General features: G+C 38.3%; 1 protein-coding gene across 6 annotated transcripts in view; it reads left to right on the top strand.

Annotated features, from left to right (window-relative positions):
* The window catches only part of CDK14 (cyclin dependent kinase 14), a 344587-nt gene that overhangs the window by 98821 nt on the left and 230537 nt on the right, over nucleotides 1-15229 (top strand). For all 6 annotated transcript variants that reach the window (XM_087775266.1, XM_087775259.1, XM_087775285.1 and 3 more), the window contains 2 exons: nucleotides 384-478; nucleotides 11546-11625. In XM_087775266.1, coding sequence (XP_087631392.1) covers nucleotides 384-478; nucleotides 11546-11625 — 175 coding nt within the window. The remainder of the gene's footprint in view (nucleotides 1-383; nucleotides 479-11545; nucleotides 11626-15229) is intronic.

Here is a 15229-nt window from a genome sequence, read left to right as displayed (position 1 = left end):
AGACTGTTGCTTAGATCTCTTAACAAAGATGGCTTAGTTGCTAATGATCTTTTACCCTGTATGAAGTGATACATATGTGAAAAATAAAACAGAAACATCTCTTTGGTTAAGAACAAAATCCTTTTGATAGTTCCAGTGATATAAGTATATGGTTGATATTGGCAACCACCATCTGGGATGTTGAATGTTGTTTGTCTGAGTAGCCTATTATATTGTTTCATTAGCGCTGCGATTCATTATTTTTTTTTTTATTGTTGGCTGCTGAAAACATGCAGGTCTATGAGTTTTGATAACGATGTTTGGTCTCTAAAGGCTGAATCAAAGCAGTTAATGTTGCGCATGCAATATATTCTGAAAGGTCATCTTTTTTTTGTTTTGTTTAGCCTACAAGCCCCAAGTTTGGGAAAGCAGACTCATATGAAAAACTGGAAAAACTAGGGGAAGGATCCTATGCTACAGTATACAAAGGCAAAAGCAAGTAAGTGGTGTTTTTTTTAATTTAATTTTGTGTGTAAATGAAGATGAGCAGAAGGTATTAACTGATGTTGCTGCATTTGTACATAGATTCCTATGAATGAATGCAGACTGCTACTGACTGCCATGTGCTCTAGTGAAAGAGGCTGAGATCATATTGCATAGGTAACATATTACCTTCACATCAGAACAAGATGAGATCCCATCTTGTTAATCTGATGTTTTGTTTGTACTTTAATGTTGGACTACTTTCTCAATATCCATACTGAATTAAATGCAAGATATTTAGTTTTTAGGGGTAAGAGCACAATATACTGTTGGGTAGATTTCTCTGGTGTTCTGAGAGCAGTACTGAATATATGCAATGAGTTTGTTAGTCTTTTGTTTGTCATCATTAAAAAGCTGGAATAAAATACCACAAAGGGAATGAATGGAATTTTGGGCTACTGTAAGTTCAATTTGTTTACAAGAGTTTATTTACAATCGTTGCAACTACTCCAGCTCAAAATAATCTACTGTATACATGCCAAATATTTATTGTTTTCAGCTACTTTAAGGTTATTTGTTGCAACTTCTTTATCCCCAGTGCTCAGCAAACACTTAAAATACACTTCTTGAGCTAATGCTTCAGTTGAGATTTATCTTTCATCAAGCAGAGTGTCTTGTGCAAGTTCATATATTTAACCAAGTTTTCATAATCAAATTTTCAATCATAATAAAGCAGTTCTGAGAGAGGGGTTGGGTACATGCAATATCTTTATTTAAAAACTGTCTAGTGAATGATAGATGAGGCAACTTACCGTTCTCAGCAGAGATAATATCATGACAGTCATGGGACAGAATAACTACTGAAACAAGGAAATACGTGTTAATATTTTCCAGGGTCATTAAGTTAGGTAGGTACTGAAAATTATTTTTTTCACTGAGTATTTGTAATAAATCAGAATGAGGGGTGTCCTCATCTCTCAGTAGCTTTGAGATTGATGAGTATAATGACAGCTGATATGAATAAAAACATATTCTAAATGTAAAAGAAGTATTTACACATCTGCCATGCTGGTGCATGTATCATCTTTCACTGGCAGCTTTCTTCAAGAAAATGCAGTTATGTTGTATTGTTAATGGTTGAGTTACTCATCACCATAAGTTCCAGACATTATACAATATGTAAGATTTTTATTGGGGTCTACGTAATATGAGAAAACCATATAGATTTCAGCTTGTGCCTTATTGCTAAAACCCTTTAAAAATCACAGCATATATCTGGTGATAGTTATCCCATATGCCTTGGCTTTCAATAAGATTGAATTAAGGCAACAGGGTTACTAGATGTCTCGTCAATCAGTGGAACAGACTGAAAGTTAAGAACAAAGCAAAGTGCTTCCCTGAAGCTGTTTCATTCAGAGGTGATTTGTGAACATGTTACAAAACATAGATTGGTTAGGAATATTAATTTGTTTTAGTAGAGCTGACTGCAGATCAGTAAATACTTGAATGATTTTAATGGTAGTTGAATAATAAATTGAAATTACTGGGCTCTCTGCATTCTCCATTATAAATAGTAAGCTCTGAATAAGTAGTGTGAATTATAACAATTATATGTAACTTTATTCTGCTGCTTCATAACGTCTTTTGCAAGGTCTTTAAAATGTATTTTGAAAAAAAGTGTGTGTAACTAGAGTGTGGATAAGAATGCATATGCAGAGAATATTCCTAATGTTATAGTAATATTCCTTCACCTGCTTAATTTTGTTTGGCTTGCTTTTTTTTCCCCACTGAGAATTGAATAATTCCCATATTACACAGCACTGTCCAGATTCAGCACCTCCAGTCCAGACTTCTGTTTCTTGAACTAGAGAAACAGTTGAACTACTTCACAGCAGGAGGAGGTTATTCCTTAAGGACAGGGCAACGCTACAGAGGCTCTCTGCTATTTCTAAAGTTGTTGTTGGTTGGGGTAATGTGGCCCTGTTACCTCTTCTGTCCCCATGAGAAACTGAGTAATCTCTGGCCTAGATGATATCCCCAAAGAAGAGGGAGCATCACTGCTATGACATAGTACTGAGGAAGACAGATGGATGGGGGGGCGAATGGATGGGCCAGTGTTGGCTCCAGGCATTCCATGAGAGCCTAACTTTGCTCCTGCTTTTCTGGCAGACTGGCTCTGAATGTTTATAGCTTTATCTAAAATGATACAGGAATAGATACAGAAATTTTTTTCTAGCACCTGATGTAGGTACGTAGGGTGAGACTGTGATATGCATCACTGTGTTGCCCTGACTACAGGCCCAGTGGAAAGAAAAATGAGCAAAATGGGTCAAAAGAGGGCTGTTTGTTTTGGCATGTGCCCAGTTTTGACTGCTGAAGGATTAAGCCCTCATGGGACACCGCAGAACGCAGACATGACGTGTATTTGGAAAAGCTGGTAATACTTGCACAAGCGCATTTTGGTCAAAAGGTTTGACAATCCCTAATTCTCAACCAACTCTAGTGCTTGGCTTTCTCATTTTGCCAAAATGTTTCTGAGATGTGTCCTTAACTGTAGTGGAAGATGGAGAATTTAAGATCAGATTGAGCTGGTTTGAATGATGCTTTGTACTCAGAATTATTGTGCTTAATATTTATCAGCAGCTGCATGTGGCAGTAGTGGGGTTTGGTTTTTTTTTAAATGCATTACCTGAGATATATTTCATCCTTTTATATTATTTTCCCTGCTGATCCTAATGGTGGAATAAAAAAATTGATGATTCTAGCTTACTATTTCAAAAGACTAAAAGATACATACCTGCCTCCCAAGACACAAAATCAGCCATTCCTTTCCTAGAATTTAAAGTAATGTGTACAGTAACTTGCTTTCAGGGCAAGCTTGGCTTTTTACAACTTGGAGCAGGGTCAGTAGTACCAAGCCCTTGCCTTCCTATCAAACCCATTATTTTTCTGTCTATTTGAGTATCTGTGGCAGTATCCCAGGAAAGTGAAATGAAGTAGGCTAATTCCTCTTACTGGATGATGGATTTCTCTTTTTGTAGTCAGATAAAAATGATTCCCTGGAGTGAACGGGACTGTGAAGCAGTATTCTCTTAGGCTGAGCTTTTTTGTTTATTGGAGAAATAGCAAAGCAGCCATTTGTTTCTGGCTGACGCTTGCATCAATAGACAAATCTATTTGATTTCACGTGCTGCACATCAGGCGTTCATAATGAAACTCATCTTGGCATGTTCATTTTCTACTTTCGTTCAGGTTAGATTCTCACATGTTACTTTGTTGTATAAAATCCCAAAAGGCTGATCACTGCATGAAATTCAGGTCACTTTGAAGTGATTTCTGGTTTAGTGTTTTTTTTCTTTTTTTTTAATGCAAAATTTTGGAGAAGTAGGCCTAGTAATTTACTGATAATGCTGTAAAAAATGATGCAAGTTCCATTGACTAACACCGTGAACATTTGCCATGCAATAGGTGCAAGGCAGTAGGTGCGTCTTGAAGTCTTGTATCACTTTATTTTGCAGCTGAGCTGAAGAAGTACTTTCTGTCTGTATTGACACATATATCTTCCTGCTGCCGTTGACCTTCTTCCCTTCTTGATTATAAATTTACCTGAACGTACAGCAATGGGATCTGGCTTGATCTGTGGCACATAAATGTTGATGCGAGGTATGAGAGTCTGGAGACGAAGCTGGTGACAGCACAGGGGAGCTCCTGCCAACCAGAGCCCCTTACGAAGCAGTGTGGAGGCCTTGCATCCCTGCACTGGGAACTCTGCATATTGCACTTAAGGGAAAAACCTGTGCTTTTGGCAATATTACGAGTTGGCACCGTTTCCATCCTCTCCTCCCACTGTGTTCAATTGCCCTTCAAGGCAAAGAGTTAAAAAAGATTATCTCGGTTAAAGTAATGTGATCTGTGACTGCTGCTTGCACAGCACGCGTCTGTGTTTTGAGAGGCAAGCCAATGGTATCTTCACTGCTTCTGCATCGCTGTGATCTCAGATCTCCTTCTTGCTTGTCCACGTGATTTTTAGTGTACCTTTACTTTTTTTGGCATCTTTACTAAGTTGCATGTGCTCAAAGTATGGCAAAAATGTGTAGAATTTGTAACAGAGAGCTCAATCAACACATTTTTGCCTAATTTCCATACCACAAAATTACATCATTTCAATTTATCCCTTATAAAATGCTTGTCCTAATAAATTCTAGTCCGTATCCCTTTTAACTATTAATATGAGAAATCAGTAGAGTAATGAGCGGAGCACAGTAGAAGCTGATGCTGTCAACGAGAGCTCAAAGGCTGCAGAGATGAAGGGCAGTCCTTCAGTCGAGGTACCTCTCCCATTTCTGTTTGAAATCTGAATTTTTTGTGTTCACTGTGATTCCAATGTGTACCCAAAGATGAAAGGTATTTTTTCAGATAGCCAGGGCATTTTACATTTATCTCCATCAAAGGCAATACCTTTTACCATTCACCTGAAAATCAATAGGGAGTTTGTGGTATAAAGAGTGGATCTTAGAGAGAAATTGTGCTCAGGTGGGCGGGCACCATGCTCTGCACTGGCTGCGGTTTCCATGCAGTGTTATCTTGGGGCAGCAGGGAATATTTGAATGATCAGTGGGAAATACCTGTATTTGTTGTTGGCATGATGTATTATAGTATGCTTTATGAATATATAGCTGACCATCATATTTCATATATATGTTTGTGGATGGCTGCTCACAAGAAAAAGGATGACTTAAGTATTTTGATTTTTACGTTTATGATGCTGAAACCTTCACTGAGGATGACTGACAGGGCTAATTGCTCTTCTGACTTTTTTTTTTAAGTTGCAGAATTTATTTTACTTGTCGTGAAACCTCCATGACTCTTTCATTGTCTTTTCTTTTGTTTTATGTGCAATCTATTGCAAGTGCCATAGGCTTTGGATGACCTGAAGAACTTGCCATGGTTTTGTCTGTCATGCTCTCGCTTCTTAGTCATTCTCCTAGCTTTACTCCATGCCCATGTGAGGGGTTTGTGTTCACATGCTCCCTGATATGTTTCATGTGCAACAGTCTAGTTCACAGATAATATTTTCTTAATGTTTTGGCCAATTTATTTAGGCTGACTATTTCAAAATTGCTCTGGTTTATGTTGCCTTAGTGACCTAAACTTTCTGAACCTTTTCTTTTATTTCTTGAAAATTGTGTGAAATCAGTGTTCATCTACAAATGAAACTCTTTTCATCTGAGGATACCAGATGGCTGGAAAAGGAATATATATTCATGGATTATGAAAAGGCACTTCACAGTTACCTACTAGAGCTTCCCAATTTTTTTTTCATCCTTTTTTCTCAGTCATTTTTTTTTAACCGATATGCTTAACTGATTTTTGTAGGCTGCTTTTTACTATACATTTTAAAGTCATGACATGGGTTTATAAAGTGTGTACATAGATGCTTTTAAAAAAATCTCTAGCATTGTAAACCTTTAATAAAAACAATAACTTCAAGTTGAACTAGATGCAAAACTAATGATAACTAGATGTTGAACTGAAATGCCAAATGGTAGAAAAAATTATTAAGGTAATGTAAGTACTAAAATAAGTTGCTAAGATTCTAACTAGAAAATGAATCATTGACTATATTGATCACTTACTGAGTGAATTTCTCAGTGCTTAAAAGAAATACTGGGAGATTTTTCCTCTATAGTCGTATATATAAAGAGAACATTACACTATATATGCTGTGCTTTAATCTGCAAAGCAATTTACCAAGGTGTCTTAGCATCTCTCGTGGCAGGGGACGAAATTGAGGAAAGAACATCTATTATATTACTTATCCAGGATTGCACCGGAAAGTGTGGTAGAAAAACTAGAATAGAACATAGTTATATTGGATGCAAGTGCTAAAAGTTACTGGATAGTAATTTATTGGCACTGACACATATACGCATGATTGGAATGGTAGAGGAAATGCTGAAGTAATTTGCCAACTAAATGCCATTATGCACCAGTGTATTTTCTAGTTAGCTGTGCAATGGCATCTCTCAGAAGATCCCCTGTGACTGTCGGTGTACAGTTGTAAGAGGCCACTTTACTTATAAGCGATACCACTATGTTTGTCTTCAAATTCTCTGTATATGAAAATCAGCGGGGCCCAAAGAGATGCGACGTATATGGAGGAGGACCGGTGCTGCACATTGCTCTCCCTGCTGGCAGTCCCAAGTGATTTGCTTCCAGCAGGTGTGAGTCAAGTGCAGCCCCTGTGCTTAGATGAGCAGCTGATTAGCTTGAACTGAATGATGTAGGCTGGGAGGTAGGGACGAGGGACCTGGAGGTAAATGCTCTGATGCTGCTCACCTGCTCCTGTCCAAGTGAGGGCTGCCACTTTGTTTGTATGAGACTGCCCTGAGTCCTGTGAAGAACAGGATCCCTGAGTTCCAGTGACAACACTAATTAATAATTTAAATCCTTGTCATGGTTTAACCCCAGCTGGCAACTAAGCACCACACAGCCACTCGCTCACTCCCCCCCCCCTCTGGGAAGGGGGAGAGAATCAGAAGAGCAAAAGTGAGAAAACTCATGGGTTGAAATAAAGACAGTTTAACAGGTAAAGCAAAGGCCGTGCATGCAAGCAAAGCAAAGCAAGGAATTCATTCACTGCTTCTCATAGGCAAGCAGGTGTTCAGCCATCTCCAGGAAAGCAGGGCTCCATCACGTGTAACGGTTACTCGGGAAGAAAAACATCATCACTCTGAACGTCCCCCCCTTCCTTCTTCTTCCCCCAGCTTTATATGCTGAGCATGACGTCATACGGTATGGAATATCCCTTTGGCCAGGCTGGGTCAGCCGTCCTGGCTGTGTCCCCTCCCAGCTTCTTGTGCACCCCCAGCCTCCTCGCTGGTGGGGTGGGGTGAGAAGCAGAAAAAGCCTTGACTCTGTGTAAGCACTGCTCAGCAATAGTGAAAACATCCCTGTGTTATCAACACTGTTTCCAGCACAAATCCAAACCATAGCCCCACACTAGCTACTATGAAGAAAATTATCTCAGCCAAAACCAGCACAGTCCTTCATCTCTCTCGGAACTCTTTGATCTTCTATTTTTCAGCCCTAATAAATGTCAGCATTATGAAGTATCTTTAATCCACTGGCTTCTTCTAAAACAAGGTAACTTTTGTTTAGGATGGAGGTTCAAAGATGGTGGGAGTCAAAAAGAGAAATTGAGGGGCCGTGTTAGTCCCTTGAGTATTTGCACCATAGGGCTTTAGGACTGTAAGTGATTTTTGTAAACTACAAACATAAGTTCTTTTTCAGTAAAAGAAATATAATATAACCATGTTTACACTGAACTGTCTTTTATGATAATGATTAAAGCAAGTGTTTCCCTCAATGTGGAGTTAGTTACTCCTTGGTAGAATAATCAGAGGTGACTAAACCTACAGTGAATTTGCCTCTGTCAGGCTTCTTCAAAGGAAAATTCTGGCAGAGCCTGGTTTCATTAGGCCACCATGGCCTGTTTGGGGTTTTAGACATCTGTTTGTGACATTAATATCACTACAGAGTAGATCTAATTAGATATTCTCAGGGTTTGATCATCAAACTTTGAGCTTTTCCTGTAAATGAATATTTAACAATTGAGAGTTACTTTTCTTCATAAAAATTAGTTTGTTGAAATGTGTATCACAAATAAAAGCATCGTCCCAATACCATCTACTGATTTTTCTTTGCAGAAATGTTCCCAGGCTTAGCACTTGCTTGAGTTACGAACTCAGCTTCAACTCCAGCCACTGGTAAAAGTCTGTATTAAATAAACAGATTGAAATCAGAGTGGCAGATTTTATGTTAATTGACTCTTTTATATTTGTTATATTTAGAACATTTATTATATCTAAATATAACTGAAGAACTTGAGAAAATAGTGTTATTGTACTCTTTTGTTCTCTATATGACATCGTCAGCATTATCCCCAGTGAAGCCAATAAGTCACTTTTTATTCATCAGTATTGTATGTTCTTAATGATGCATTAAAGCATTAAATAATTTCTAATCTTCCCTACTTTCTCATAAATGGTCATTTTAGTAAATGTATTTATTTTGGTAATGCTGATATGTGCTGTTTTTGAAAAGGCAGAATGACACATTTTAGCAGTTTTTGTAATATCTGGCTCACTTGTCTTTTTCATAATATACAGACTTTTACTGTATGCCACGTAAAACAATTTGGACTCATTTTTCTTTTGCCTACATTGCATATAAAATCAGAAATTTATTAGAAGAGATTATGTAACATTAAAATGCTGAATTTCCATAAATTGGAAAACTGTCCATCAGCTTCTGGTGATTTGTCCAGAGTAAAGTAGTTTTGTGTGATAATTAGAGAGGCTTCAGGACTTCCGTCCTTTCTCTGAAGATTTTTGGATGAGAGAGAGAAAGAAAGAGTGAGTGAGTTTCGGAAGGAGGACAGCCTGTAAATTAGAAAATAGGAATTTTATAATCAATATTGTCCTTAATAGAAACTAATGAGGCACTTGACAGGATGGACATAGGATGATAAGTGAAATCCTTGACCCAGTTATGTGTATTGTTTTGAGAAGCTGTGAAATTGTTTACTTTGGACAGTGAGCAAGAGTGGTGGTTTAATGAATCCTAGATGTTAAAAGGGGCAGCAGTGTTGCCTTTTCACTGTCTAAAAGGCTGCCTGCCTGTCAGTTTTTCTACTTGTATTTGAAAATAATGAAAATACAGAGCATGCTTTGAAAGTTGTGGAAGACAAATGTGAAGTAATATCTGGGAGGAATTCTGCTAACCTTATCTGATCACTACTGAAGACTGCAAAGACAAGTTCTGATAGGTTGCAGAGGTAATTTTCTCCGGGTCTTTTTCAATATTGTTTCTAAGGAAATTGCCATGTTATTTTGGCATGTCATCACAAGATTCAGGGCATAATTTCATGACATAGCTGGCTTGATCCCATTGCTCGTTGCTTCTCAAGAGGTGGTCCCAGTTCTTCTCATATCTTTTCTAGTGGTTTTTGCTTTTAAAATGTGAAACATGCCTTTATCATTTTTTAAAATATGATTTAGTTCTTTTGGAAAGTCCAGTCTTCTCCTATCTAAGCTCCCGAAGCAGCCTCACTGTAGGGTCTAGCAGGAATGAGAGCAAATACAAGACAGCAGCAGGAGTGTGTGGCAGGGATTTAGCAGGAGCAAGGCTGTACCCTAAGGTAGCCCTTAGCTCACCTCTCAGCATCATCTAACTGCATCCTGAGATTGCATCAGTGGAAGAATAGTTAAAAGATGTGTATATACACACCTATCTCTTTTAATTGATGATACTTCATAATTTTTCACATCTCCAGATTTACACGCTCCTATTTATAGAAAAGGAGCTGAAAAAAAAAAGGTTTTAATGATTGGGTAGTAAATGAGAATAAGGAGGCTGTTTTATTCTGGAAGTTATAGATCGATATATTGGAGATAAATAATACTAAAGGGGAGAATGAAATCCCAGAGGAACAGTACTTGAGATTAGTTCAATCATTTTGATGGTATTTAGAGTTGCCATGGTGTCTATCAAGATGATGACAGGTACCAATGACAAAGTGGCAGTGATAACTAAATAGCACAGCCCGCCTACTGTGTTTAATTGTGGATTCTTCGAAATGAGTTCCATACTATTGCTGTTTGTGTTATTTATTACTCTTAATGAATCAATGGAATGTAGAACTTTGGATTAAAAAGAACATAATCTACACAATGCTGCGTGCTATTTGCCTGCCTCCTTGGCAAGAAACTCCACATTCCTACTTCCTTAGTACCTCCTTGATCTGCTTTTTTCCATTGTATTCTGCATTGCCTTCTCTGAACACAGCATCTGTCCTGTTCTTGATCTGCAAAATGATCTTGCTTTTCTTATTTAAATTTCTCCTGCACAGTTATTTTATCTATTGTAAAATAATCAAGTTATCCGGGTGTCTAACTTATTTATATGTATGTGATAGGTAGGGTGGTGTGTTGATGGAGGAATTGAAAACTACACATGTATAGGAACCGCATGTCTGTCATCAGTCTTTCTACTTCTGCGTTTATTATGGTTTATTCTCCTGTCTGTGCATGACACATGAAGTTACTTGGGGCAAGGCTTATCTTTTTCTCATGCCAGAATTCCTGGTTAAATCTAAACAAAAATATGTATAAGGAGAAATTCAGATAATCCCGTAGGGTTAAGCTGATAATTATCTTTCAACAGTGACTAGCAACCTGAGACTTGAACTGGTGCCAGTCTGAAGTATTATGAATAGTTGGAAGGTGATGAGTAAAACATCTTTTGATAACCAGGGTTTCTAAAGTTGCTCAGAGTCATTATGCAATGCTGTGTATAGGGCTAATGAGATTCTGGCAATTGTAAAAGAAGAATAATCAGAAGAAACAAGATGGTAGCCGTCCTGTCACTGAAGTCATCTAACTACAAAAATTAAAAGCCTGAGGGAGAAGATGAATTCGGACTTGGTAGGTGTCTGTATCATCTTGCTTAGAAAAATGAATACATCTTCTAGGGCCCAGTACAATAGGGAATTGCTTCTGTGACTACAGGAGTGTGAAAGCTGGAAATGCCCAGAATGACCTAAAAAATATTTCCCATGTCAAACTTCCATAGCTTTTTGAGGGTGATAATTATGGGTGTGATGCAGTGGGAAGGAGGCAATCAATATGAATATGGATATACTGCAAGTGGGGTGATTGATGAAAATCATATGCCTTTTTCTTTGAACAATTTGATCAAATAAAGGACAGATACTTTAAAACCATGTTTTACAATGTGATACTTCTTAACAAAGCTTCAGTTTAGTGCTGTGATAGAAGGGAAACAGACTGACTCACAGAAAACTGAGATCATTTCTTGGATTTCATCTGAGTGTGAAAATATAAAGTTGACATTATGGAAGCTATGAAGTGTTTCTTACAGTGCTATAAATGAATCACTGGCATTGACAGGAAGAAATTGAATAAGTACATGATGGGAAACAAGTTCTATTATGAGAAATACTGTTTCTGCTTTAATTTTGTTTTTTATTTCTCCTTCCCCTCCCCTCTTTCGCTTTCAGGGTAAATGGAAAGCTGGTGGCATTGAAGGTGATTAGATTGCAAGAAGAGGAAGGAACCCCATTTACCGCTATCAGGGAAGGTATGCACTCACATTTAATGATTGTACATGGGGTTTTTTTGTAATTACATTGCACTTCTTATTTTCGTGCCATGCTACAATGAATAGCTTGAGCATTCAAATTGTATGGTTATGTTCTCAGTAGGAAGAAACTTTGGTGCTTCAAAAACAAAGCCTCTAGTGTGGGAGTTCTTGTTAAGGAATGCAGCTCTGCCTCTGTTTTGGCTCCTGTTAGATTTACTATACAAATGAGTACTTAAGAGCATGTTTTAAGGTGGGTGTAAGAAGTCACTCTGGAAGATGAGGGAACTGTTTAAGTCTCGCTTCTTGCCTGCAGGCAGCACCTAAGATGAAGGTAGATGTAATTTTTCATATACCCACAGCATGAAGAAAAGCATTTCTTGATGAAGGCAATCAGAAGATCAGGGAGCAATCATACAGGTGTCTTAGAAGCTGTGTGTAGTTTAGGACTAGCTTTTGTTTGTTTTTTCCTTCCCTGTGGACTCTTAACTCATGTGGCTTGGGAATGACTTTTACCTAGCACTCAGAGATGCCTGTCATGCTTTCTGCTCTGCTCCTTTATCCTTCCTTGCCAGCCTCTTATGGTCCCTAGTGACGGCTACTTTATCTGAGCCTCCCTGTGTCAAGCTCCTTTGCAGAAATTCCTGGAAATGCCTTCTCTGCGTGGGCCTCCTCTGGTAGAAGGTACTAAAAATGAGCCTTGGTAGAGAAATAATAAACAATTTACCATCACACCACTGATTCAGACTCAGCTGAAGTTGGTAGGGAACTAAAGAGATGAGACTGTTGCAGCTTTTGAGGGACCTTTTAAAACTGTGCTGACTATCTCGGCATAATTCACAAGGAGGATGAGCCAGGGAGGTACCAGAACATCAGCCCTCCCAGGGTCCACAGTGTGGCCCTGCGTGGGAGGCACGTGGCTTCGTGGCCATTGCAGCCGCAGTCCCAGCAGCTGCAGCTCCCTTGCCCCTCGCTCCTGCCTATGTTCCTGCAGCTGTCCATACGCCCTATGTCTGTTTGTACAATGAGCCCGTTTGGGGGTGGACTGGGCAAAAATAATCCATGTTGTGTGTGACTGACACCCTGAAGTTAGAAACCTTTAAAGTCCTGTGCACTTCCATCTCAAAGTTGTGCATTTTAAAGAGGGCTCTTTCACAAAGGAGGGAAAACTGTGGGTGGCCAATTTATGAAGGAATTTCAGCAGTTCTTCTGTACTGTGTCGCTTGACTAATAATTTTTGAAAGATCTGACACATTTATTCATAATGATATATATTTTATCTGTGAACTGTCTGTCCCAGCAGCTGTGCCATGATAACGAGGTGTGCAGAGGGTTATGAGCTCAGCTTTCAATATTTGTAATGCCGAGTTCAAGGCGTAACAGCCTGTGTTTCAAATATGTTTATTGTTCTCCGGGTTTTTAGTTGATAAGGTACTGACTTAATAAGAAAATAGTAGATACGACTTTCTTGCACCTTTTTAGTGACACTTAAAAGGTTTTTTAACATGAGCTTGGTCTAGATGAAAGTTTATAGCGTTATAACTGTCAAATACAGTATAATGTGTTTTCCTTCATAAATTGTTGTGTGAGCTCAGTATAAATAAGTATTCATTAGGAGCAAGAACAGAGATTTTTCCACTTGATTTTTTTTTTTTTTTAAATTATGAAGGCACTCTTGCATGAAAATACTTTTCACGCTGTCGTTGGAGGAGTTTTCCTTTTAGCCATGACTACAACACTGTGATTGAAGCCAGTTAAAATTCTGGTACTTTAATGTTAGTAGAACAAAGCTCTTGTCTAGAAAAGCTCTTAAAGTTTTTAATTAATATATATTTCCTTAAGTATGCGGTGTCTCACTGATTTTGATGGGACTATATGCATCTGTTGTATTGCTAAGTACTTGTCTAGGCTGGGACTAGATCCAAAGAGTATTAGGCTAATGAGAAGGGTTTTTCTCAACTTTTGTAGGCTCTTGTTTAGGTGGGGTCAAACTCAGGCTATAGGTTGGTTGGTTGTGGATTTTTTTGGTAAATGTAATCCTGTCTCCTGGGTAGTGGAACTTCATTCAGATCTGTAGGAGCTATTAGTAGAAATACAGTCTTGTATGTTTTATAGCATGTAGAAGTCAGACATACATGATGTATAAGATGGGAAGGGGAAAAATCTGTATCTAGTTAGGCTTTGGCTTTTCTGGTTTTTGTTTTGATTTTGTCAGAAACAAATATTAGGGCCAGAAAAGTAAGGAAGGCTGTATTACAAATGTAACCTTCAGAAGGTAATCTCGGTGATGTTGTGCCAGACCCATATTATTTGACAGTAACGCTACAGCTGTGGACTTCACTAGCAGGACCTGAGGAGGCTGCTGCTTTCCTCTTAGCAGCATCTAATCCATCTTGGACATGCTGGGTTTTGTAATGCAGCCATGGCTGATCTCAGCTACATGGGTGGGGAAAAAAAAAGAAAAAAGAAATGCTTGTATAAGTTCTTAAAGTTATCTGATAAGTTTGAGACAGAAAAACAGTAAGAATGAGACACTGTTAAGCAGAATTTTCTTGATCTCTGTTGGCTGACTGAGAGCTCCAGCCCTATAATTTAGACTGGGACAATTAGAACAAGGACAAATACCACTGCAGATGAGATCAACTTCTAATTTCAGTTATCTGAGGAGCAGTGTTGCCCTAATCAAAAAATGCATGTATGGTATCATGAGCCAGAGGTCTGTTGGAGGGCATTTCTTTCCAAAGTCTTTCATAATGGAGAAACCAGGCAGGTTTTGACCTTGACTTATTCCTTATTTTCTAATTTTCCATCAATGCAAGGCAAATTCAGGCAGAAGTCTAGTTATTTGTAAATTAAAACTACTGTAAGTAAATTGTTTAACATTTCTCATGGCTCCTTGGGTAAAGCAGTGAGAGAAAATAGCATTCCTGTGCTATGCTCCTAATGGGGATGCTGTGTGATGTTAATTAGGGGGAAGTTACAGGCTGAAATCTGAAGTAGTGGTCATGCTGAGGGAATTTTGTAGCTGTCTGTGTACAGGGAAGTGTATTGTTACTGTTGTGACAGCAGCAGAATGAAGCTCAAAGAAAAACAAAGCTGTGAAGAAAAAAAGACTAAGAGAAGTAGGAAAATGCAGGATATAAATATGGAATATGTGACTGCAGAAACAAGCACGAACTTGGCTAAAACAAAAAATGGAAGGAAAAGTAAAAAAAGAAATCCCTCAGTAAAGCTGCATAAGAAAAATCATAGTTAATGTTAATGACTGGGGGAGGTTTAGCTGAAACTTCGATTAAAGCTTAGAAAGTAATTCTGCTTTTACAGCAGATGTGGGTTTGTGTCTTCTACCATTTATCAAAGTTACGTAGGTTTGAATGAAAGTCTGTAAATGTGGCTTATTGATCAGGGCTGCTCAGCTCTCTATTGAATTTCTAGAACAAAATTTAGAAGTAGCCTGTGCTAAATGTTCCTTCAACTTGGTCTGAGTCAGTTGTACCAACTTATTGATGCTTTCATTTAGTGGCATGCAGTTTACAGGATGTCTCACTGAATTTAACTCACTTAGTCTGGGATAATCTAATTTAACTTTGAAGAGCCTGAGGGA

Source organism: Nipponia nippon, unplaced genomic scaffold (assembly GCF_047370975.1).
Source record: "Nipponia nippon isolate SJK-2023a ecotype South Korea unplaced genomic scaffold, ASM4737097v1 scaffold_1, whole genome shotgun sequence".
Classification (NCBI taxonomy): domain Eukaryota; kingdom Metazoa; phylum Chordata; class Aves; order Pelecaniformes; family Threskiornithidae; genus Nipponia; species Nipponia nippon.
The sequence above is the reverse complement of the archived record's forward strand: the minus strand, read 5'-3'. Positions and strand labels throughout refer to the sequence as shown.